General features: G+C 36.4%; 1 protein-coding gene across 2 annotated transcripts in view; it reads right to left on the bottom strand.

Annotated features, from left to right (window-relative positions):
• The window catches only part of Kap-alpha3 (karyopherin alpha3), a 173,166-nt gene that overhangs the window by 121,463 nt on the left and 24,419 nt on the right, over nucleotides 1-27,284 (bottom strand). For both annotated transcript variants that reach the window (XM_090376955.1, XM_090376962.1), the window contains exon 2: nucleotides 13,864-14,075. In XM_090376955.1, the coding sequence (XP_090233081.1) occupies nucleotides 13,864-14,075 (212 nt within the window). The remainder of the gene's footprint in view (nucleotides 1-13,863; nucleotides 14,076-27,284) is intronic.

Here is a 27,284-nt window from a genome sequence, read left to right as displayed (position 1 = left end):
TTTAGTTTGTCAGCTACTTCAGCAGGTTCATCAACAATCAAACAGTCGACATAAAGTGGACCAATCTGATTCATCCCCCTTTCTTCTAGAGTTTACATAAGTAAAAGTCTTTGCTTTTTTATTTACATCCTTTGCCAAAGATTTCTCACAATCTGCCTTTGCTTGCCTAACCTTCATTGTGACTTGATTACAGACTAGCTTATATCTATCATAGTCTTCTGTGTCACTAAATTTATATGCATACCCTGATTTTTCTTCTCTGTCACGAGTTTCATTAGTTCATCTGACATCCGTTTAGGCCTAAACCTTGAACAATATTTCTTAATTCGTATGAAAAGCCTAGTAGCTTCCAAGATTACTTCCTTGAATGATTCCCATTTAGAATTTGCCTTTGGTAACATTATCAGTTTATCGCATGGTACAAAATTTAAAAACTGTCTGAGACCACTGTAGTCACCTTTACGAAAGCACAAACCCTTCCCTTTACCTGAGAAAAATTCTACCCCATGAGCCTTGCACAATCTCTCCAGGGTTGAATTGATTGTCAAGACTCTCATCATATACTCCCTCCTGTCGTGTCTGGGCAGAATTGCAGACACTTTCAAATTTAACCCTTAACTCGCCACTGTTTTCCAGCATTGAACTGCACTTGTTAAATAAATCTGCAGATCTCTTACTCTTAAGGCCATTAGTGCCTACGTGTACAACAATATCACCTTTTGTGCCCTTAAAAGATGATATCTATCCTACAAAGTCATCAACATTTTTCCCTGGCAGACATACCCTGGTCTTTTTCCACCTATACCTTTTGCACAATATATTTTCCGTCTCCCTGACAACAGAGTCATCAACAATAACTAGCTCCTGTGGGACCAGTGCATTCTGCCCTGAAGATTGCCAGCCACTGTGTTGCTTGATGCACAAGAGTGAGCTCCGGTGTTGAGTTGGGCAGCTGAGAGCCTGATGGGTCCACCATTTTAATTCCTTTGAGGGAATCTACCATATACTTCAAACTTTCTTAGACGAGAAAGAATGCTGAAAGAAAGAATGCACATCAGAATGCTGAGTTGGCACCTAATTTCTTGGCACTCTATGCACCTAGCGCACAAAGACATCCTCCTTGGCTAGATCACATCCTGTTCAAGAATGTCTGTAAACATTTCACAAGCTGCACATTTTTTTAGGCTGTGATACATTGGAGAATTGCCCCTTCGATCAGTTGGGGGAGAAAGAGTAGGTAGCATATTACTGTAAGTTGCAAATCTCTAAGGCAATTTTTATAAAATATTTTTTATACTAGAAATAAGTTTAATTTCACCATAATTATCCTGAATTGCCTCTGCCAACCTATGTAAGCAACTGGCTAAGCAAGTAACATGGATCAGATTTGGATAGAAAACTTGTAAGCAGAAGTGGCTTTAACCATATACAAAGCACTGTCACTAACAAAAATGCAGACTCTTTGGCTATGGATTGATTCTGGCTATGATAACTGCAAGGGATCATTACAAAATCATGCTATTATAGAGTAATTCACCGTTTTGAGGAGCTTACCAGCAAGTAAATACAGATGCTATAGTTCTGCATCTAATTTTCCACTTATAAAATGTGCAATATAGCAACCACAAACATCTGTCGTTTCATCGATGAACATCCAAATGTAGTTTTTGGGTCATAAATAGTGCTAAGGTAAATTTTTTCTCAAAGCAGACTTTTGGAATATTTTGATTTATACAATATTTTTTCAAAAAATCAGACTCGATTGTTTAATTTATCGAAAGAATACTGCTGGCTTACCAGGGTCTTTTAAAAATGCTGTTTTCACACGTTGGTCAATCTTGAATTTTTTCCTTGTATGGAAAGTTCTTTTTGTAAACAACAGAAAACACAATAATGCCATCTGTAGTAAAATCTTTTCAGTGATTGGCAATCCATGATTCTACATGAAATTTTTTTTTTTTTTTTTTTTTGTTAGTTGTTGGGGCATCAGCTTCTGTGACCATAATGCACCTCCCAAAGTTTTTGCATCTTACTGTGATCCAAGCCCAAGGTGGGATTCGAACCCATGACCTTTGGGTTGCCAGGCAGGCACTTTACCCACATGACTAGCCTGTTTGTTTGTTATTCAGTTTTTAGGAGCATTAGCAACTAAGGCCATATTGCTCCGGGGATATGCGGTGGTCATTCCCTGACCTTTCCACATCCTCTGTATTTGGTGGTCATGGGCTTGAACCCCTGTCTAATCAAGAAGCGTGTGCTATGCACTGCTGCTCCTGCCCACCTGGCTATGGAGGCACCATGGCTAGCTTGGTTGGCATGAAGTTTTATAACAGATTTAATTTCTGGCATGTTTAACAAAAACATTTCATTTGATGAAGTTGACAGCATGAGAACAAATAGCAAAATAGCATTAAAATATTTTACACACTCAGTGAAATATTATCCCACAGTAATTTAATTGCAATTCAGTGACTTGTTACATACTTCTGAGATCAACATTTGAAAAAACGATCTCAAGTTAAAGGAATATGTAATATTTGTGTTATATGCATTTTATATGCACTAATGACTGCAATGGCCACAATATGCAATTTCATATAACTGCAATCTACTTATTATAGGTTTTTCTGCTAATCAGACTGAGAACACAATTTATAGATTCAAGGATGTGCATGGCAACTTTTACATCACTTTGCCTACAATAATAACTAAAGAAAGCATAATAATCTTAAATTTTATGATATATACACAATCCTCACTTATCTGGCCAGCAAAGTTATTAAACTGACTTTTACTAGCCTGCAAGGCCAAAACGTTGTGGAGGATAATGATGTTATACCAAATTTGAAGTTGATTATAGTAAAGTCAGCTACACACCTCGGCTTAAATTTCTGGACCACCTTGTTAACAAGGAATAATAGCACAAAAGATAAAAAATTATCAAGTATGATTATTATTTATTTATTATTATTTTGTAATGCAAGAAAACAGTATGAAATAAGCCCAACAAAAGTTGGTATGTATTATGCGTGTAGATGCATGTGAAGATTATTATGTATTTATTAATATTTTGTTATGCAACCAAATGGTTATTATATTCCCGGCAGAACTGGTGTATATTATGCTTGTAGATGCATGAATATGGACCGTGGGAGACCAGCCTGACCTAGACCCCAACTTTATCAAAGAAGAGTAAAAAGAACAAACCATGAATTATGAATGCAAATACACTAAGATACCTTTGCGTGAACACCTTCAACCACAACTTCACATATGAATCTATTATTGCTGCTTCCACCATGTAGTAAGGCACCATCTAAATATAAGAGTAGAGCTCGGCACAAAATTTATCAGACCAGTGTTCTGTGCAAAGAATGGTCAAAACTCTGGTCACATCTCTGACTAAATGAAAAACGGGAGATGATCAGTGGGGGGGGGGGAGGCAGACCAGCAGCAAAGTGTATCTTGGACAAGGTCATGTTTATCTAGTGTTCCTGCATAATCATCCCATACATAATTAAAGAAAGGACCAACTGTAAAAGCACCACTAGCTAAAGGTGCCATATGCAGGCAGCCACGTTGTTGACCAAAGGATTAAGACCAGGATCCAATGAATATGGGATCCCACTTCAACATGGGCTTTTGCTGGACATCATCACATACTATTGCAGTTGATGGCCCATCACAAGTACACGTGCCTTACAGTGGGTATGGAAGCAGAGCTATTTGACAGTGGATTCTTGGAAATGGGTTACCTTGTCTGATGAATCATGTTTCCAACTGTGTAAACAGACATGGGCAAATGTGCTTTACACTGAAAGGACAGAATTCGTGGGATACCTGGTTCCTGGGCAGTGTGACGCTGTCACCCCTCTTGCTAGTGGACAAACCCACCACTTGACAGATATATAGGAACACTGCACCACTGCATTCATGTAGACAATAATTCGATGTCAGTATGGATAAATGTCAAGAGTTAACAGACTTTGAAAGAGAGATTATAGTGGGTGCCAGACACATGGGTCACTCTATCGCAAAGGTGGTACACAAATTGTATTATCCCCATTCAACAGTATCAAGAGTGTATTGGGAATACACCATTTCTGGAATAACATCTCATTGTGGACAGTGCTGTGGGCGGAGAAAGGTAGTGAATGAACGTGGCCTTTGAAGTCTGTCTCGCATTGTTTCAGCCAACCAGAGAGCAACAGTGGCACAAATCATCGCCAACTTCAACAAGGGAGGCGACCGAAATGTCCCCAACAATCATTAGTCACAATAGGGTTATGGGAGCTGCTGACCCACCAGAGTTCTAGTGCTAACACCACAAGACTATGCCTCAACTGGGCAAAGGAGCATTGCCACTGGACCTTGGATGACTGGAGACAGGTCTCCTGGTCCAATGAGTCCAGTTATTTGGAGCGGACGGGAGGGAGGGAGCATATCTGTTGGAAACTGCACAAAGCTATGCACACATCATGTCAACAAGGAACTGTTCAAGCAGTCGATAATGGTCTGGGGCATATTCAACTGGCACACGTTGGGACCTCTGGTATGTCTAGATGCATCTCTGAACAGTCCAGGTTACGTGTCCATCCTTGCAGATCATTTGCATCCCTTCGTGGTCATCATGCACCACAGGGCAATGGACTCTTCCAGCAGGACAATGTGCCTCTCCACAGAGCCGTGGTAACTAGAACATGATTTGAAGAGAATTCACAGATTTTACAACCATGGAATGGCCTTCCTGTTCACTGGACATGAACCCTATGGAGCATCTTTGGGATGCTGTGGAAAGATCCCTTTGAGCTTTGGATCCTCCACCCAGGAATGTGACAGAATTATGGACAGCAGTGCAGCAAGCATGGCTGAAAATACTTGTGGATCGTTTTTGTGACCTAGTGGACTCAATACCTTGCCGCGTGACTACCCTTATCCGGTTGAAAGGTGGGCCTACTACTAGGTTGGTATCCCGTGATTTCTCTCCACTTAGTGTACATACACAATACAAGGCTCCTATACCATGCTGTGTAAAGAGGGTTGCATGGGCCAGCATAACTGTCTAAGTCATGTTTCGATGGGAGATCCTGAGGACCTTGGTACCTATCAATTGTCACTCGACTGGAACTCATAAGTTCACTTCTAACCATGTGCTTAGACACTCCACAGCAACTTTCACAATACAGTGTGCCATGTCACAGGGCTGCAATGCTGGTTTGATAAGCATTCTGGCAAGTTGTCCTCCACAGCTACAAAACACCCAATTGAACACTATGCAGGGATTTGTAGACAGGGCTATTCAGCACATCATCATATGCTATTGCAGCTGATGGCCCATCACAAGTAAATGTGCCTACAGTGGGCACAAGAGCAGATCTAGTGAACAGTGAATTATTGGCAATGGGATGTCTAGTTTGATGAATCACGTTTTGGTGCAACTGCACCACGTGAACTGACATGGGCAAGTGTGCTGTACATACTGTGGATGCAGTATGGTTACTGCATTCACAGTATGTACAGCACGGTTACCATACCTCTGGACACCTTCCAGCACCTCATGAAGTCTATGCCATGATGTAACCAGGACACACTGCACACTAAAGGTAGCACAACCAAGTTCAAGACAGATGTTCATAATGCAAAGCTACCTCAGTGGTTAGTGCAGTATTTTGAATTAACCTTTGCCACACAACTGGCTGGCAAAGAAAAGAGTATTTTATAAACTGGTAAGAAAATGTGTCATTTCTCTTCTGGGGTGCCATAATCAACCATTATTAACCAATCAATGAACAAATAAAATTCTGGAAAGCAAGTGTGAGCATGCAAAGTTTTAAAGCATTTCTCACAACCGTGCACCAGTCAATGGGATTCTTAGCTCTGTAATATTAAAATATTATAATCATAATGATGATTTATATGCATGTATATATAGAGTAATTCAATTAAATTACACTGGGGTCTACCTCACTTATTTTTAGGTTATTTGTTGAATGGACCTTTTTTTGTCATAGATGGGTGAAATTGTTGAATTCAATATAAAAATTGGACCAAGTATTACCATTTAAATTTTATAGTATATACAGGCTGGCCTTGATTAACGCAATTAATTCGTCCAGCGAGCGCATTGGGCAAAACGGCAACGCGTTAATTGAATATAATAATCAATAGGCAAAATTATAATTGGTCCTTGACCTTCTGAAATGTCCATAAAGAATTTTAAAAATACCTTTTAAATAACTTTTTAACTGTATACAATGTAAAAGATAACGAAAATAATTATGGAATTAAATGTTTATTGTATAAAACTGTGCACCGCGGAATGTTTAAAATTTTCGAGGGAAACACAGCGATACTCGACATCTGTCGGACATCGTGCGAACTATTAGCTCGAGGTAGTTCACATTTTCAACATTTCTTATTAAGTTGTTTGGACCTAACTACTTAATAAACGGAACTGTTGGGTATTTCTTTTGATCTAGGTGCACCGTGAAAAAATTGAGACACTAAGGGTGCCGTGAACCGAGAAAGTTTGGGAACCTCTGACATAAAATACACAATGAAGAAATGACTGTTGCAGAAATATTTGAACAGTGTTGACTTTCTCTTTTCATCAATCAATTTCCAATAGCCGACAACAATCTTCTCTGGGCCCTGACAGAAAAAATGGCACAGAGAACCTCAAACAAAAGGTTTGAGGTTCTCTGCGATACGAAAGATTTCATCTAGTTCTTTTACCGTTATCTCCTTCGCGGCAACATTTTCATCTGGCTCATTTAAAAATTTGAATTTTTAAATGCAAGCCTGCATTACTTTATTAGTGGGAGACAAACAAGTAACATGTCTTCTTCCGATGCTTGATGGAACACACTGAGGCGAGCAGCAAGCAAACGTTTGTTTATTGCCTGTCCGATGCACGGGCACTTAACGCGCAATTCAAATCTTTTTCAACTATCGTATATATATATATATATATATATATATATATATATATAAAAAAAAGATCACGTTAACTGAAAATTTGCATTGTGTAAAGTGAAAAGTGGTATAATTTTTTCAAATAGCGGTAATTGAAAAACGCGTTAATCAAACTCGCGTTATGTGAGGCCTGGCTGTAAATTAAAATTTTGCCTAATCTACTGGGTTTTTTTTTATCTTTCAATAGGAAATTTGTTCCCTGTGCTCAGTTTAGTTTTTAGGTTGCATTAGCATTAGTAGAGGCATATGATGCAAGAAAGCAAGCTCATATAGCATCAGCCAAAAAAAAAAAAAAAAAAAAAACACCTTTCCATTTCACCTATCCATTCACTCCAAATGTTTGTCTAGTTCTGCCTTGAACTTATTATTTAAGTTGTTGACCTCGACTAAAACAGATGAAAGTTTGCTCCAACTATCAAATTGAGGAAAGGCAACTGAAAGGAAGAATCCCATCAGCATTCAGCTTTCTCAAATCATTCAAAGCCTTATACACCCCAATCAGATCACCTCGCTGGTGTCTAGTCTCCAGACCAGCATTTCTCAAACCTTTTTTAGTCACAGAACACTTTTCATCTCAACATATTCACGAAACACTTATGAAACACAAGTTTAGCTGGAGTCAAAGAACTGTTTGCTAATATTTTATTACATACAATGCACTGTGCATCAGGAGCATCTTTATTTCCAACACATGTAAAGCCGAAATTCAAATAACTGTCATCATACTTTTGTTTTGGACTTTTATTAGTTGGTTCCTGTTTTTTCACTTCGGATTTTTGGGGAACAAAAGGCTGCGATTGTTCATCCTCACTTTGAAGTGTGACAATATTGTGTTCGTTTTTATCGACCATAGTTGCAATACTAGAAGCACTTGCTTCTCGTTTTAAAGTTCCTTTTTTCAACCACAAATCCATGGTCACATATTTTAATAATAATATTTCAAAATACTAATAATTATCAAAAAAAAAAATGTATACAAGGAAGTCAATTTAGTTATGATACCAGTTCTCTTCCTCCTCTCCTTCAACCTGTGTACCCCAGGCTAAATTGCATATGAATGATATATAAAATCACTACATTTCCATTTTTTCGTAAATGTCATTACCTCTACGCATACTTCTCTATGCAAAAGCCCACCAAAATAAAGTGTTCTGCGGTCTAGTTGATTATTAGTCTATGCAAGTATATTAATAACCGAAAAAAATTATGTTAAATATTATAATGATACAAAAGTGGTGTACGCTACAAATATGCAAAATTTATTTATTTTATTTATTTTTTTTTAATTATTAATTATGATTTTTCATGGAACACAGTTTGGGAAATGCTGCTCCAGACACTGCAATTTTCAGAACTTAAGCCTTTCCTGGTAACAGCAACCCTTTGTTCCACTCACCAATCTTGTTGCCCTTCTCTGTACTCATTCCAGCAGCTCTACATCCTTCCTAAAATGAGGCCTCAAGACCTGTACGTAGTACTCAAGGTGTGGCCTGACCAGTGCCTTATACAAGGGGACAATCACCTCCTTATCCCTGCTAGCAAAATTCCTGTATATACACCATGAGCTACTCTTGCAGCCAGTCTGCATTGCTCAGAAAACTTCATATCCAACTGCACATTTATCCACAGGAACTTTTCATTCTCCACTACCTTGAGTGTAGTACTACCCAGTTGGTACATTACTTTGGGGTTACTGCTACCCATATCCAGTACTTTACATTTTTTGAGGTTAAACTTCAGTAGCTACCTCTCAGCCCATCTCCTCAATTTTTCCAGATCCTGCTGCAGTAGTGTACTAAATATATATATAGGGTTAGTCAAAATATTATTGACCACTTTAACAGTTTATGTAAAATATACTACATATGTTTATGAAAAAAATACTATCAAATTAAAGCCTAAATATCAAAGTTGTGTTTGTTGCAACACAGATGGTGCAGACATCTGTGATGTCTCAGCCAGATTGCACTGCATTCAAAACAATAATAGTATTAGCCATAACAATAATAGTGAAAGCATGCCACTGGAGAAAAAAAAAAAAAAAAAACCATCACCAGCCACCATATAGATAAGGAAATACAAATTATATGCTTCCTTCCTCACACAGGCAACTATCCAGTTAGCCTTTGAATTTATTCAAACTGTCACTGTCAACTACCTGTGAGCAAAACTTGTTTCAGCAGTGAACAACTTTCAGGCTAAAAGAAAAATTCCTACAATCTAATCTAAACCTCAACCCCTGCGATTTGAATTTATCACCTCCAGTTCTGGAATTCTTCACGACGGTTCAAATTTTGCCTTCATTCGTTTTACTACTCTCTCTCTCTCAGAGCCTTAAAAACATCAAAAATGGCATTACCTACGAAGAAATCACTTTGTGCTCTCCATTATCATGAAAAAAATAAATAATAAATAAAATAATAATAAGTGTTTTAGCACAGCAATCATTCCGAACTAAATTTAATAGAAATCCACCAACTCAAGACTCCATCATTAAGTGGCATAGGCAGTTCATGGAGCATGGATGCATCTGCAAAGGTAAAAGCACAGGTCGTCCCAGCACAAACAACATGACTATGGAATGTGTGTGGCAGGCATATCTCAGGAACACCGCAAATCAACTAATATGGCCAATAAAGCTAAATACTTCACAGAAAAGTGTTTGGTGTATTCTCAGAAAGAAACTCTTTCCGTGTGTCCTCAAAAAATTCATTTGTCACAAGATCTAAAACCACGTGAAAAAAGTTCCTAGGTATGAATTTTGTTGCAACATCCAAGAACTGTGTGTGATACTGTTGAATCCATGTTTCATCTCAGTGGTATAGTGAATTGACACAACATTCGTATCCGGGGTGAGAATCCACACGAAACTGTGGAATGTGAATGGGACAATACAAAAGTAAACATTTTCTGTGCAATGTCTGTGAAAAAGATTTATGGGTCCTTATTTTTCACCAAAGACACTGAAAGGCATTTCCTACCTTGACATGTTGATCGAGCAGTTGCTGCAGCAGCTGAACAATGGAAACAACTTGATGTGGCTGCAGGATGGGTTTCTGGCACATTTGCATAGGGAGGTGTGAAAGTTTCTGAACAACAATTATCACAGTTTCTGGATTGGCTGTGCTTCCAATGATGACAAACCTTTACTTCATCGGTCACCAAGATCACTGGACTTCACTCCCTTAGATTTTTATCTATGGGGTTTGTGAAAAGATCTGATGTTTATGCTCCCTTACCTGTCACACTTTGCAAGGACCTATCACTGCAGCTATTGCTCAGATCGACAACACACTTGAGAAAGTATGGTATAAATTTGATTATTGCATTGATGTGTGCAGGGTTACACATGGGAAGCATATTGAAGGACTGTACGGTGACTGATAAAAACTTTTAATTTATGCTTTCATTTGATAGTTTTTTTTTTTTTTTACAAATAAACAGTAGTAATTACTTATAAATACACTGTCAAAGTTGTCAACATTTTGACTAAACTTGTATGTATGTATGTATGTATGTATATATATATATATACACACTGCTTTTTTTAGGACGGTACGCAACAGTACGGTGTACAGGCAACTTTATTAACAGTGATGTGTGACATTTGGATGCAGTGCACTTCGAAATTTGTAATATTCCATAAATTTTTTTCACAGTTTACCTACTATTCACATAAGCTTAAAATTATTTAACTAAATTTAGATTTTTCACTGTCTATTGCTAAGATATTTTCTACATAAAACTGTATAACCATTTTTGTAATTCTAAATTACTCAGTCAGACCTCTGTTTAACGAAGTCCTTTTATTGCGAATTATTTTGAATTGCCCTTGGAAGTAACATTTAAAATACTTTCCATTGAGCAAAGAAAATTTTCATATAGCAAACAGAGAGAATTAACTCGGTATTCAATGTTCGCATTTCTGGCTTTCAGGCAATTAGTGTGCTGTGTGAATTAAGAGAGCTAAAGGGATTGCCATTCTACAACTCAGTGGTACCTGGTAAAACCTATCCAACCACCAGTACCACATACGGAGAAATTGTGCTGGTCAAGCAGATCAAGGGGTATTCCCAATGGGCCCTGGTCCGCCTTCCACTGCAGTGGTGTTCAAACTTCTCATACAGGGACCATATTAAAAAAAAAAAAAAAAAATTCAGGAAATTAGATTTCTTTATGCTGTTTTAGTTGATTTTCTGGGCAGGCCGTAGGTTGGACACCGCTATGAATCAACTGTAAGCACCCTGTTCGAGAATTAGGAGAGAGCGATTTTCTTTTACTCAGAAAAATAATCATCTGTTGTTTTGTGGAAGTGAGTTATCGACATTTTTCCGTAAATTTTCCCTACCTCTGTTTACATGGTCACAGTACCTGAATATCCGAATGACACTGACATTCTGGACAGTTTCAAAAAAAAAAAAAATTCAAATTAGCATGGCATATGATGCAAGAAAGCAAGCTTATGCAGCATCAGCCAAAAAAAAAAAAAAAACTTCTTCACCTCTCCCGTTCGTCCAGTTGAGCCTTAAATTTATTTAGGCTATCAACTTCCACAACAAGGGATGGAAGTCTGTTCCACCAAAAAACTACACGCTGGCTAAAGGCAAATTTCCGCGCATCTATCCTACATCTGTCTTTCCTCAATTTCAATTTATGCCCTCTCAGGTGATTATTCTGAGCAAATGGAAGAATCCCATCAGCATTGAGCATGCTCAAACCATTCAAGGCTTTATGCACCTCAATCAGATCACCTTGCCGGTGCCTAGTCTCCAGACACTGTAATTTGCAAAGCCTTTCTTCGTAAGAGCAACCCTTTGTTCCGGTCACCAATCTTGTTGCCCTTCTCTGTATCCTTCTTGAAATGAGGCCTCCAGCCCTGTATACAGTACTCAAGGTGTGGCCTGACCATTGCCTTATACAAGGGAATAATCACCTCCTTATCCCTGCTAGAAAAATTCCTGTATATCATTGACAAGACACCATGAGCTACTCTCACAGCCTGTCTGCACTGCTCAGAGAACTTCTTATCTGCCTGCACAATTACCCCCAGGTCCTTTTCATTCTCTACCACTGTCAGTGTAGTACCACAGAGTTGATACATTGCTTTGGAGTTGCTGTTTCCCATATGTAGTACTTTACATTTGTCAATGTTAAACTTCATTTGCCGCCTCTCAGCCTCTGCTCAACCTTTCAAGATCCTGTTGCAGCAGCATAGAGTCAGTAGTGTCCTTAACAACCCTGCAAACCTTTGTATCGTCTGCAAATTTGGACATTAAGCTTGATATACTATCATCAATATTATTTATAAATACAGAAAACAATAATGGACCCAACACTGAACCCTGAGGGACTCCACTAATAACATTAGTCCACGATGAGCAGTGTCCATTGATTACCACTCTCTGTCTTCTTCTCCTCAACCACCCCTTTATCCATAGCAGCAATTTGCCTCCAATGCCACACTGCTCCAATTTGTGCAGCAGTCTTCCATGTACAACAGTATCAAAAGCCTTTCTAAGATCCAAGTATATTATATCAAAATTTAAGAACTAATGACAACATTGATGACGAGAGAAGGAAAACGAGAACGAATGTATTAAACCTTCTAAACAATGAATTGTTGCCATTTGGTGAAAATGAAGTTAGAAAATTGTCGATTATGTTACAGTTAAATGAAAGAGATACAATTCGTGGATTTCGGGAATACCTAATTGAAAAGATGGTTCGGAAGAATTAAAGCATTTGATGGACGCTCTGAGTATGATACCAATTTCATCGAGTCAATGTGAACGAGGATTTTCACAAATTAACCTGACCGCCAGCCCAACAAGAGCTTCGTTGATGACAAAAATAGTTTCTTCACTACTGTTTCTTAAAATGTAGGCCGCTTTGATCTTACCCGAAGTGGGTCAGATCGAATATATATAATTGACCCACCCACACACACACACACACGGTTAGTCAAAATGTTGTTGAATGCCAATTTTCCCATATCACTCTGTAAAAACTTAGGATGGTGCCATATATGAATATTTCAGGGGCTCACATCTGGTGAGTATGGGCTTGGCACACACAGGGTCCAGAGCTGGATATAATCATTCTTCTCTTTCTTGGTGATTCTCTTCTACTTCTGTCTGTCTCTCTCTCTCTGAGTAATTCAGATTTTTTTTTTTTTTTTTTTGGCTGGTGTAGCATAAGCCTCAGGCTTCCTTGCACCATATGGCTAATAATAATAATTTAATTTTTTCACCTCTAGCCAATAATATTATAACTGCTTTAAAAACAAATTGCCACATTCATCACAGTTATCAATATGAAATGGCAATCAAAAACACATGTTTTTTGGTATGTAATAACTAATTTCTTTTATTACTTGTCTAAAACATTAGTTTTCATATCTTGCTTAGATGTTTTATGGAAACTGATATACTGACAAAGTTAAGAATGGGCTATGCATTTTGTGGCAGTGTATGGCTCAATACGTAACCATTTTCTGCTTGTTTGGAGAGGTGTGGGTTTGATTTGTCAGTCACTGGAGGAATTCCTGAAGTTCTCTTCAATCAAGGCAATATCAGATAGATGCGGGCACAGGATTCCCTTCGTGAGTTATTTCTGTTTTTTTTCCAGGATGCTCAACATACAAATGGCAAGATATGATGCCATTAAAATAATCATTTTAATTTAGAATTTGGGAATGTTCTTGATGGACAACGAAAAGTACAGAAGAATTGACTGGAACAAAATCTTTGTGTATGAAAGGTTTTTTTCATTTTATTTTTTTTAGAGTATCCCTACAACACTGCTAAAGGGTCAATTTTGGTGAATTGTGGAGAATTTTTATACAGCATATATAATTTATACAAAAATGGGTTTTTAAAAAAATGTTACCTTGCAGATTGTACAGCATGTAGCTGTATTACAGGTTCTGTACTGCTAGCATTCTGAACAATCACTTCTAGGCTAGCATTATTTATTCCTCTATCAGTTTCATCCTCATCTGTGGAGTCTGTTTGTGGTACATTTCTTCTTTTTAAAAGGGATTCATCACGCTTATTTTTTCTCAATTCTACTGTTACTTCATTTCTCCTCCTCCTCATTTCCTAAAATTAGAGAAAATAAAGTTTATTCTAAAAATTTGCATGCTGTATATCAATGACTTTATCAATTGCTAAACAAGAAAGAATGACATTAACAACAATACAAAACAGGCACTATTCACTTGATGTTCAAAGCAATTTTAATTAAAAAAAAAAAATATATATATATATATATATATGTGTGTGTGTGCGCACGTATGAAAATCTCTATTGGTTATGATACACCAATATAAATCTTGCATATCTTCTTGTGCAGCAGCAGTATACACAAGTAAGAGTAGAAGCCAATATGAATTGTAGACTGAAAGTTACAAACTTTTACAGTGGCATGGTGTTTGGATACCATATCAGTAACTTTTCTGTGAGAAATGACTCATTCAAACCTTTCAAATCCTCTGTGCAGATGCTATTCAAAGGTAGAACATAGTTGATACCTCAATACAAACACACGGTATATGTCAGATGAACAATAAAGGAACAACCTGTGTGTTATGCATTTGCACATTAGAGTCAACGGTAGTACAGTATACCATAAACCCAATATCATGGTCACCAAAGCAAAACAGCTCATGAAGTGGCATCATTCTTAACATTCAACACTCTACAACAGTGGCAGAAGGTGCTATGGTGTGGAGATTGCCTGGAGAGCACTTCCTGTCAGAGTGTATAGTCTCAATCGCAATGTTTTGATAGAGGCAGTCTGATGGCATTATACAGATTCAGACTTTAATGAGTCATCAAAGAGTTGGATTGGCTGGCTCAGAGTCTGTATCTCAACCCCAATCAAAACCTGTGGGAAACTGGATTGCTGATTCTGTAGGCAAAATGGACAGCTTCCAAACTGGATCTGGCAGCCATACAGCCGTACTCTTCTATTCAACTGTATCAAATCCCTGTAAAAACAGTCTCTCCTGTTAACAAGCACGCAACATTTCAGAACCATTCAAGCTTTTTCAAGGTGGAGCAAGAGGAAAATGAGCTAGAGTACTGGATATAAGGCAACTGCAAGCACATTTATTGGAAACCAGGATTTAAATAATGAATGAGTTAAGTTCAAATTCAGAATAAAGGATTTCAACTCTACAAAAATAATTTTGCCGACAATATCTGAGCAACAATTAGGAATGGAAGATTAAAATAGTATTCCAAACAAGAAAATGAGGAATTAGGAGTCACACAGTTCATTTCATTTTCATTGTAATGCCAACACTAGCTGCCAACTTCTGACATTTTGAAAATTTGAAGTTTAAGTTTTTGCAGGCAGGAGGGGAGAAAAAAAGGGATTTTTTTTTTTTTCTACAATGCACTATAAGTTAAATTTAACTAATATCACATTAAAATAAAGACAGAAGATAGTTTACTAGCTTACCTACGGATTTTTCTGTGTGGATTTCTGTTCAGTCATCAACTAATTTTGACTATTACAAAACACTGTTAGGCTTTACCCCCCTTCAGAAATTATGACTCAAAATGTTACCCATAACAATAGCCCATCCTGTTTATACTTGGCTAAAGGATAATTTATAATATTTTAACCTTCATTGTGCAATTGGCAGTTCCCCAACCAAGGACCAGTGTAAATCAATTCTTTCTTCTTTTATAATAAGTATGTTAGGTTATCATACTAAGAGAACTGATATGCAAACATTTTTTTATCTTTAACGACAACCAGAAGCACTCAAAACTTGTCTACAAAAAGAGCATTATTTTTCAAAGGGAAATTGTGTAGAACATAGTCCCATATAGCAATAAAGTATTTCCTTAATGAAAAAGATCAGAATCTTCTCCTGTTTTAGAGTCTTTACAGTTTCAACAGAAGAAATGCTAGTAAGAACCATCTTTCTCATTTTGTCTGCTATCACAAATTCCAAAATGGAAGATTTAAAGATTGTTGGTATAATAAATTTACACCTAATTTTCTTCAACTTATATAGGAATAATGACTGCGGTACATTGGATTCTTTATCTTTAACAACGACCAGAAGCACTCAAAACTTGTCTACAAAAAATTTAAAATTTGAAAACGATAAACTGCCAACTGATAAAATTTTGATTGAGCTATATTTGGATTTTCAAATATTGGTAGAACATTTAAAAGAAATAAGCAAACTGCTGTATTCAAGGCAGAGGAGAGGAATGTTAACAGACTTTTTATATGAGCAGATAACATGGATTGCTTTTAACAGAGGTTTGCAATTTAGAAGTTTTTCCCCTTGACTTCAATTTTCCTTCTTTCAAAACTTTTGGATCTTAAACTAGACTTAAACATGAGCCAGTGCCACTCACTACTTTTTAATTTGGTAACTCTGAAAAGGGCTAATATGGCTTTTCTCACCACTCTCTTCTTTAAATAGTCTTGTCAAAGATTGCCAATGTTCTACCAGTCTAATTACCTATTTTACCAGACTGACAACATGATTCAAAATCTTTTTTTTTTCTTTCTTTTTACTTGAATGGCATACATGGGCTGAAATTGTTTAAATTTCTTATTTTAATACCCCTGCTAGCCAGTTTTTAAGCTGCTAACAGAAGTGCATTAGCAACACTTAAGTGTCCTCTTTTTAAAGAAATCCCACATGCTTTCAGGTTTTCCAGAAGATGCCTAACATTGTACCATGTAGGGTCACTATCCAACATTGGCACTGAGAGCAAGCTGCTTTTGATTTCACTTTTTTTTCTCTTTTTTTTAAATTATGAAAGGTCATCACAGTGAGATATAGCTAGAAATCACCTTGATTATTGCCATCTGTAGCAACTGAAAATGACCCATTTTTAAGAGCCATCACTATCTTTTCTTACAGCAAAATTAGTTGAACTAAGTGATAGCCCCTTTTGAATGAAAAGTTCCTGTAGAGATTTGTTTGAAGATTACAGAATTGTTTGTCTAATGTCATCTAAAGTATCATGTGTAGGAACACTTCTTTCACGTTCCTTATTCCCAAACAATTCACACTCATGAAACCTCTTTATTATTTTGAAAACTGCAGCTTTGTATGGATTGTTAGTGTTAGGGAATTACTTCTTTTCTTTGGCAAATTACAAACTAAAGACATTCAAGTCTAATGTCAAAAATGAAAAGACAAACCAATTAGAGAATAGTATCAGTCAGATAAGGACAATTTCAAGTTTATGAATACTTTTTTGTTACTAAAAGGTAAAATGTACCACATTGGGTTATTTTATTCTTATTTTAAATTATAAGATTGTTTGTAAATCACTTTATAGATTTACAAATTTGATAAGTTTGAAAAAACAACATCCCACAGAGCATTACGAATTTCAGACTTTCATCCCTACAAAATTATTGCCAGACCAGATGTTGCAAAACTGAACTGAAGCCAATGTAGATCAGAGTAGTGCAGGGGAATGCAACCCATGGTCGGTTCATTCTTTCACACAGGGCTGCCTACATAGATGTGAGCCATGCAAAGTATTATGACCTCCCCATTGGTTTAAAACTAGTTTGTCACAAAATATAGTTTCACACTGACTTTTGAAAATATCCACCATCGAGTTTGCTAGAAATTCTTTTGAACATAGAAGGCTGTGAAGCAGCAGTAGGAATAGCCTCTTTTGGCCCTGGACCCATTTGATGTCCAAAAACACACAAATATTTCAAACCCAAATTCAAAAAAATTCTATATTTCAAAATATACAGATATAGGTTTAAAAAATAAAAAGCTGTGTGCATGTCTGTCCAGAAATGCTACAGAAAAAAAGTATCTAACAGCTTAGCTCTCAGAATTAGGATCAAGGGCAATCTTGATTCTTTTGTACTATGTAACTCATTTGCAGCACGCATAATGAACAGCTAGTCTGCGTTCTAGCAGACCACAGTTGTGCTACTGGGATTGACTGTACAGGAATACCTCACATAGCGCGGTTAATTCGTGCCAAAAAAAAAAAAAAAAACCCACGCCGATCGAGGTATTATTAGTATGTATTTTAATGTAATGCATTCCAACAATTTGATTAAATGGGTCGAGTTGCAAAAATATATAGGTGTTTGTTTACTATAAGTTGATGCACATGAAGTTCTTGCAAAAAAAAAAAAGAAATTAAAATGATAAAAATGAAAAATACTAGTAAGTACAGTACAAATTATTTTTATTGCAGTATGTACATACCAAAAGAATGTTAAAAGATTGATGCAATAAAGCATCATATGTTTAAGAGTGTAAATATTCTATATAATATTGGTGTAAATACACCAAAGAAAACTCTTAAACGAAAAAACTACGTTTGTAGTTTGAAGGGGCATTATTTTATCTTTCACACAGGGCTGTATGAATCTCATATTGTGATTAATGAATCTCACATTATCTGTATCTCATATTGTGCTCCTCCTTCACATGTAGTGCAATACATGGCAACCCATTGTGAAAGAGGAGCACAATATGAGATACAGATAAAATGATGCCCCTTCCAACTACAAACAGTTTTTTCATTTAAGAGTTTTCTATGGTGTATTTACACCAATATTATATAGAATACCAAAAGAATATAAGTGAAGTATACGTACTATATTTTTATTTTGAAAAATAACTGATCAGCATTGCATGTCATTTTGCAATGCCTGCCTTACTTTCATACCTCGTTCGATGTTTGGATCTAGAACTCTAAGTGCCATTACATTTCTTCTTTCTACTCATATTTGCGTATAAAGGTGTAAAGTTTTTAAAAAAATAATCTTTAATAAAAATACACAGCAAAAAATATTTGTACAGCTTACGCATGGTGAACGATCTCACCGCTCGGAATCTAGAGTGTTTACTAATGTATGAATGCTAGCAGGGTCTGTATATAATGGGAAATGCGGCAACAGTCAGCGTGGCCTTGAATCCATAATGCATTTTTATTTATTTATTTATTAAATCTGTTTATAGCTCTGCTCAAGAGCCTACGTGCTAGCATTATAATACATACATATCAAATGTATCGGTGCATAATGTAGTTAATTTTTTTTAAATTTGTAAACCACGCTATGCAAGGTATTCCTGTATTATCAGGATTTCATATTTGCTAAAAATCAGTGATTAGTGATTTGTTTTGTGGAATTGATTATAAAATGTGCCTGTTCATCATGTAGAGACAAAGGTGATTCAAAGAGCAGCTTTTTATTTTTATTTTTTTTATGAAACCCCCAAACGAGAGGTATTAGAACCTATAGTACTTAGTACCGTTCTTGGATTGGAGGTTGAGAAGATGAAAGAAGATATCTGTTGACATTAGACTTGAACTTCTGTAGACTGTAATTTTCAGGAAATATGTATGAAGGAAGGTTGTTCCAAAAAACGGCAGTTGGATGAATAAATGAGAAAGATGAAAAGTTGGCTCTATGAGTTTGAAGTTGAACAGTAAATGGATGTTGGCTGGTGGCTGCATGTGTTTGGACTGTTTTGAAAGAGAACAGGAATTATAAGAAGCTAATTCAGAATAACAGTGCCCATGGAAGTATCTGTAGAAAAGGCATGCAGCAGAAACAGTACTTCTATGAGACAGCGAGTGGAGAGACTGTTAGAGATGAGTCATTAATTAACCTAAGTGCCCTCTTCTGAATGGAATCTAGAAGCCTGAGAGAGGTTTTGGGGGCACCGCCCCAGATGTGGGAACAATATTCCATGGTAGGGCGGATTTGTGATTTGTACAGAGTGAACAGCTATTTGGAAGAAAAGTAACGCCGAGAGCGAAAGAGAAAACCAAGTTTTTAGATGCAGAGGAAGCAATATTTGTAATGTGCTTGTGCCAAGAGAGATTAGAAGTCAGAGTAATCCCCAAAAGATATATATCATTTTGCCTAGAAATCGGTGTCACCAAAGATAAGCATAGGAGCAGAAGAATCCTATTTGCGAGATATAAGACAAGACTGAGTTTTAGAAGGATTGAAATCAATTAAGTTGTCTTTGCCTCACTGGAGAATTACCTGGAGAGCAGCATTTAAGGAATTGGTAGCAGATATTCAAGAAGTTGAAACTGATTGAGCATGGCAAGGTTTCTCAAAATGGAAAGTGGAATGGAATGCAATGTGCTATCATCAGCAAAACTATGGATAGGATTTCCAGTCAATGGAAGAAGATCATTAATATACAAGAGGAACTGATCCTTGGAAGACACCAACATCAGTGGAGAAATTAGAAGACAGAGCCATCTACCATCACTCTCAGTGAGCAATCAGAGAGAAAACTGGATAACCAATTACAAAAAAACAGTTGGCAAACCATAAGATGGAAGCTTGTTTAGAAGACCTTTATGCCAAACACGATCGAAAGCCTTTGAGATGTCAAGAGCAACTGCTTGTGTTTCACTGAACTTTTCCATTGAATTTGTCCATAAATGAGTAACTAGTAAAAAATTCCAGAGCTGCGAGGTTCAATAACTTCCACAGTTTCTACATGGAAATTGTCTCAATAATTTCCACAAAAGGAAGGGAAACAGCTGTGCATTTTGCCTAATTTCAGTGTTCATCCAAATTTTAATCTTTTTTAATCATGATTTTAATCTTTTTAATTATTTATTATCGGAAGCGGTTTTAATTATTTATTCTGACACAATGTCTTCTCACACTCATGGTCTTGTGGTGGTTTGATGTGTTTTGGGGTCGGGTTGGGGCACTCGGCTTTCAATTCCGTTGCGCGTTGAATTTGGTTGTACCTCTATGAGTGAGGGAATTCATCAATTCGTTTTTTTTTTTTTTTCATCTTATTTTATTTATTATATTTGGAGAGAATTGACTGGAAGCATTCCACAAAAAAGATTGAGGTATTCTCTTACTTTTTTTAACATAAATGAGTAACATAAGCCATAATATCACCAGTGGATCGACACTGGCAATTGTTGGTCAGACAGAAGCTTTCTAGATAGTTTAAGAGTTGGCAGTTAATTGATTTCTCCATTACTTTAGAAAGAGTAGAAGTAATTGCAACGGACAATAATTGGATGGGAGGGATTTGTCACCCTTTTTAGGAACTGGCTGGATTGGATATGAGCAAATTTCCTCAAAGAGAGGCTTGTACCAAGTCTCTCTTTGAATCACTTATGCACATCCATGCAACATAAATTAAAAAATATTTATTTATTAATTTATGTTAGCATATTGAAGATCGTGTCTATAAAAGACTGAAAAAGAGCTAATCCCTAAAGTTTTAACAATTTTCAGGTGAAAGAACCTTTAGATGGCAATATTTGTAGCCCATATTCATATAAATAATGCAAGAAAGCAAGCTTATATAGTGTCAGCCAAAACAAAAACCCTTCTCATTCACCCACCCACTTGCTCCAAATGTTTGTCTAGTTCTGCCTTGAATCTATTTAAGCTATCAACTTCTACAACAGATGGAAGTTTGTTCCAGCAACCAACCACCCGCTGGCTAAAGGCAAACTTCCGCACATCTATCCTACAACTGTCTTTCCTCAATTTGAATTTATGCCCTCGGGTGATTATTGTGAGCAAGAGGAAGGAAGAATCCTATCAGCATTGAGCATGCTCAAACCATTCAAGGCTTTATACGCCTCAATCAGATCACCTCGTAGGTGCCTAGTCTCCGACACTGTAATTTGCAAAACTTAAGTCTTTCTTCGTAAGAGCAACCCTTTATTCCATTCACTAATCTTGTTGCCCTTCTCTGTATTCATTCCGGCAGCTCTACATCCTTCTTAAAATGAGGCCTCCAAACCTGTACACAGTACTCAAAGTGTGGCCTGACCATTGCCTTATACAAGGGGATAATCACCCTGCTAGAAAAATTCCTGTGTATTATTGACAAGAAACCATGAGCTACTCTTGCAGACCATCTGCACTGTCAGAAAACTTCACATCTGCCTGCACAATTACCAAGTCGTTTTCATTCTCTACCACTGCCAGTGTAGTACCACACAGTTGATGCGTTACTCTGATAGGAATTGATATGAGCGGAGCTATAAGGCAATCATAGCACAGATTTGTTAAAAGGAACCCAGGGTTAACTAATCTGATTAGTTACTATAAGGTCATCACAGAAGAGCTGGATACAAAGAATAATTCTAACATCACATGTGCAGATTTCAATAAATTTTTAGGTATTGTACCACATGTACGATTGCTGTATAAATTAAAATAATGTGACAGGGGCAAGCTGCTACTACTATGGATAAAGGGTTGGTTAAGTAGTAGCAGAGTAGGTTATAATAGTAGTAGAGAACGGTTATAAATGGCCACTACTCTTCATAGACTAATGTGTTGACTGGGCACCAGAGGACTCCCCTTACTGTTTTTAATATTTATTAATGACTCTGATGTAGGAATTTTGGGTTTGGTGTTCAAGTTTGAACACCAAACTTTCTCAGCAGTGCCACATGACTGATGTGGGAACAAAAATTTATTATGGAGCAGATTTGGAATTTATACTAAGATGATAGTTTACTAGAAGAATTTAATGTAATTCTGGTGCAATGTAAGACCACCAGAAGCAAAAGAGAAACCTTTTTTTAATGCTAAGAAGTCACATTTGATATAATTTTGACAAGAGAAGTCAGAGGATTCTTCCAAGTACAATAAGCTGATTGTGTCTATTGAAGCATTTCTTAAACTGTGTACTGTGTACAGTTCTACAAAGAGATCAAAAGGTCTCTACGGAGAAAATTGCAGCAATGGTAGCTGAATTAGTCTTTTTTTTTTTTTTTTTTGGTTTTTAGGAGCATTAGCAACTAAGGCCATATTGCTCCGAGAATATGCGGTGGTCATTCCTTGACCTTTCCACATCCTCCGTATTTGGTGGTGATGGGCTCAAACCCCGGTCTAATCAAGAAACGTGTGCTACGCACTGCTGCTCCTTCCCACCTGGCTACGGAGGCGCCTGCTGAATTAGTCCTTTACTAGGTTTATTTTTGATTTTCATGAAAGAGTACATTATAAATCTGCCCATTTCAAAACACTAATTCATAGGACAGTGTGTTGGAAAACTTGGTTATTTCTCAATATTATATTACTATATCACCCATTCTAGTAAGGACAATTTTCTTCTTTACTGTAAGCCACTTTTTAAAGGTGGCATCAAGATGGTAAAGGGTAATGCAGGGTTAAAGAAGGTGGTGTTACTTGCATATTTTCAAAAGTATCCTGAAAGAGCTTTTTTTTTTTTAAACTTGGGATCAAAAGTTTAGTAGAGCAAAACATGGGCCATATGCACTTCCACTATGCAACAAAAAGAAAACTTTTAACAAACTGAACAGTTTGAACACCTTTGCCAGTGTTTTCTTTTAAAGCAAGAAAAAAAAATAATAATAATATCCATATCTTAACTTGAATCATTCAAAAAGTCACCATTATAATTTAAATACTGGGATGATTGAGATCAAAAATTTATAAAGAATTTTATCCTGAGAGAGAGAGAGAGAGATTAAATACTTTATTGGTAAATACTACCACATAAACTAAGCTAAAGGTGTCTATAAGTAGTTTAGTTAATATCTTGCATTCTTTCCTTTGTAGAATGAATTAGAAAATGTCATAACTATACACTGTAGCTAATAATGCAGCAGCTTATTTTATCTGAAAGGGTCAAGGGCAACAAATAATTAGTCCAAGGGCTGCAAGCAGCCAGCAACTGTAGACCCCTATGCTATCATGTTTGCTTAAGACTAAATAGGACAAAGTAAACACAAACCTTTTATTGGTTTGCTATTTTAGAGCACCTCCTTTGCAGGTGTGTATAAAGAGAATGAAAGATGAAATTTTCTAAAAAAAGGAATGGGATGATGTAAAAATGAAAAAAATAAATTCATAATAACAAATAACTATGACAGTTATGAACTTGAAGTTTTATTTTTACAATGACTATGAACTGTTGATCAAGCAAGCAAAAAATTTAATGAAAACAATCATTTTCAGCTGTATTATAAGTGTTACACCAGTTGTTTAATGTAAAATTTAAGTTAAAAAAAATCAGGAATCAATACTTTTATGACAGTCCAATTAGCATCACACTACCTAACATAGTGTGCAGCTGTATACAATATTTAAAATTATATTTTAAATTTTAGTGTAGTTGGAGCAAATATAATTTAATATACCAATTTAATAGAATGTCATCATATTATACAATAAAATGTTGATACTGCCACATTTAATATCTATGAGTTATGCTGTATGGCATATCTACTTAATATTCACCATTTACGATTATTTGCAAGTAGTTTCTGCTGGTAATGCTGCACAGGCTTGCAACATTACCAGAAGAATATATGTGATGTGTGATCAAAAAGTTTGGGATCAACTAGTATCTGGGAAATGATGAAGCTTCCCAGCTGTTCATCTGAATGGCTGGGGAACTTCAACATTTCCTTCAAAATAGTCTGCATACAACAGTTCTACAACTTCTGGATGCATTCCTGATAAGTTGATTTTGGAATTGTTAATAGTTCCTGTGTCATGTTTTGAATAATTTACTTGGTTGCTGTAAATCTGCAAACCTTACAAGGACAATTTAAGCTTGCAAAAAAAAAAAAAAATCACAGGGCTAAATCTGGTGAATATAGTAGGACCACAGTGATGGAGTGCTTTGCAAGAAATTCTTGAATGGAAATAAAATACTGAGTGTGCAGGTGACAATTCCCTGAAGTCCCTTTGCTGGCTGTTTTTGTTGAACACCACTGCACATGCACCACAGGATGGTTTGTTCTGCAGCATTTCTGGTTCACTATTTGACCACTCAGGTTTATTTTGGAATTATTAATAGTTCTTGTGTCATGTTCTGAATAATTTACTCAGTCATTGCAAATCTGTAACCTTTCAAGGTGATTTAAGCTTGTGTGTGTGGGGGGGGGGGAGAATCATAAAGAGTTAAATCTGGTGAGCATGGCAGATGGGGATCCATGGTGATGAAGATGGCTTTCCAAGAAATTCTTGAATGGAAAGCACTGAATGTGTAGGTGACAATTCCCTGAAGCCCATTTTTCTGGATGTTTTCTCTAAACACCATCACACACATTCACCACAGGACAATTTTAGGGTTTTCTTGGTTCACTGCATGACCATGTAAGAAGAACTCATAATGAAAAATGCCATGCAGGTCAAAAAACATAAACATGATCTTCACACTTTATCAAGTTCATCTTGCTTTTTAGGGTGACAGAAAAGACGGAGAGTTCCATTGAGAGGATTAGGTCTTTGTTTCTGCACCAAAGCCACACATTCGATATTCATCACTAGTAATGCCATACATTTGATATTCATCACTAGTAATGATGGAAGAAAAGAAACAAAATGTGAGCCAGCAGGAGCACAGTGATGAAAATAATGACAAGAACTCACTGCTCTCTGTGATCAGAGAAAGAGAGAATGTAAGTGCAAACTTGGGTAGAACATGTCACATACCAAAATCTTGTGTCAAAACTGACATGTCCTATGAGAAATAACAATTTCACTAGTAATCTTGAAGATAGTTAAATGTCAATTACTTCTGATCAGATCACAAATATGACCAATTGAATCATATTTTGGATATTGTGATTTTGAAGTTGAAGGCAGCAAAGTGAGGGTCATCTTTAATATGTACAAAAAGTCCCTTTTAAATTTTGCAAACCAATGAGGAGTCTTCACATAGCATTCTTGAAAGCTATTTTTAACATTATGGGTTTCTGAGGCACTTTTCCCCCTAATTTAACACAAAAGTTGATGTAAATTCACTAATCAGTAAAATAACTTCTAAATATACAAAAGAACACTTTAAACTTCAATATTCAATAATTCAGATAATTACTGATTCATGCATTAATATGTCTAGAATCTAGTTGGATCCAGAAATACTTGGAACACAGTGGACATTATTACACTTCTTATACCTGCACAGCAGTGACAATTAAATAAATGCGACGTAGTTGAGTGCACTAGCACACGCTCTTTGAGTGGACCGGGGTTCAAGCCCGTGATTGCTAAATACGATTAGCATTTGTATTGATTGATTGATTTATTGTAAACTCCACTGACCTGGTGGTCATGTGGGGGTACAAGAACAAGAAAAAACAAGACTGTAATTCTGTCAAACATGGGAGAAACATAGTGCCCACTCCAATGCATATCCTGCAATCCTTCCCCAACAGATGTTTCCTTTACCATCTCCTAATACTGTACCACCCCATTAACATTAAATGCAATTTCTACCCCTAGATATCCTTTTTATCCAAGTCCTTCCTTTCATATTGCATCTTATACAATTTATGGGTTTTTTATTTTTAAAATTAATTTCTATTTCTTATTTTTTTAATGGGTACTCATTGCAGATGTGTGTCCAGTAAACGAGAGAGAGAGAGAGAGAGAGAATGAGTTGAAAAACTCATGATTTAGAACAAACTGGCTTTGCAAAAAGCTTGACACTGTGACACAAGGCAGACTTGAGGGAATCCTTTGAACTACTGTAACAAAGCTGCATACACAGATGCCTTTCTATACATATATATATATATATATATATATATTTTTTTTTTTTTTTTACTTTTTTTTATTTAAAAAAAAAAAAAAAGGTTGATTACAGCCTTTCCTGAATGTGGTACAGCACCAATGGAATAGATTACCTTGGATCTAGAAAGAATACTTGGAATACAGTGAGCATTATTACACTGCTTATACTGTATCTGCAAAGCAGTGACAGTTAGACTATGTAATGCTGCCAAATGTGGGAGGAACATAGTACCCACCCCAATGCATATCTTGCAATCGTCCCCAACAGATGTTTCCTTTATCATTTCCTAATACTGGTATCAACACTAAATGCAATTTCTACTCCTAAATATCCTTCAATCCAAGTTCTTCCTTTCATATTGCATAAGATGCAATATAAAGGAAGTTTATTTTTTTTTGTTTTATTTATTTATTTGAGTTTGTTTTATTATTATTATTTTTTACTGGGTATTCTCACTGCAAGTGTGTACCTAGTAAATGAGAGAGACCACATGCGAGCTGAAAAACCACGATTTAGAACAAACTGGCTTTGCAGGAATCCTTTGAACACACACACACACGCACAAGTCTTTCTATACATATATATATTTTTAAATATATATGCATGTTTTAAAGGGTGTACCACCTGAAACCTCAATGTTCCTGAACAGAGTATCAATGAATGGTACTGATGGACTGTCTTGTCACAGCAAGGGATAGGAACTAGCCAGCAAATTTCCAAGTGCTAAATGGCCAGTCACACAACACAAAACAAAATGCTAAACTCACAAAACTACATA

The sequence above is a fragment of the Mastigoproctus giganteus genome, chromosome 1 (assembly GCF_048544385.1).
Source record: "Mastigoproctus giganteus isolate SK-2022 chromosome 1, ASM4854438v1, whole genome shotgun sequence".
Taxonomy (NCBI): domain Eukaryota; kingdom Metazoa; phylum Arthropoda; class Arachnida; order Uropygi; family Thelyphonidae; genus Mastigoproctus; species Mastigoproctus giganteus.
This window is presented reverse-complemented; position numbering and strand designations above follow the sequence as displayed.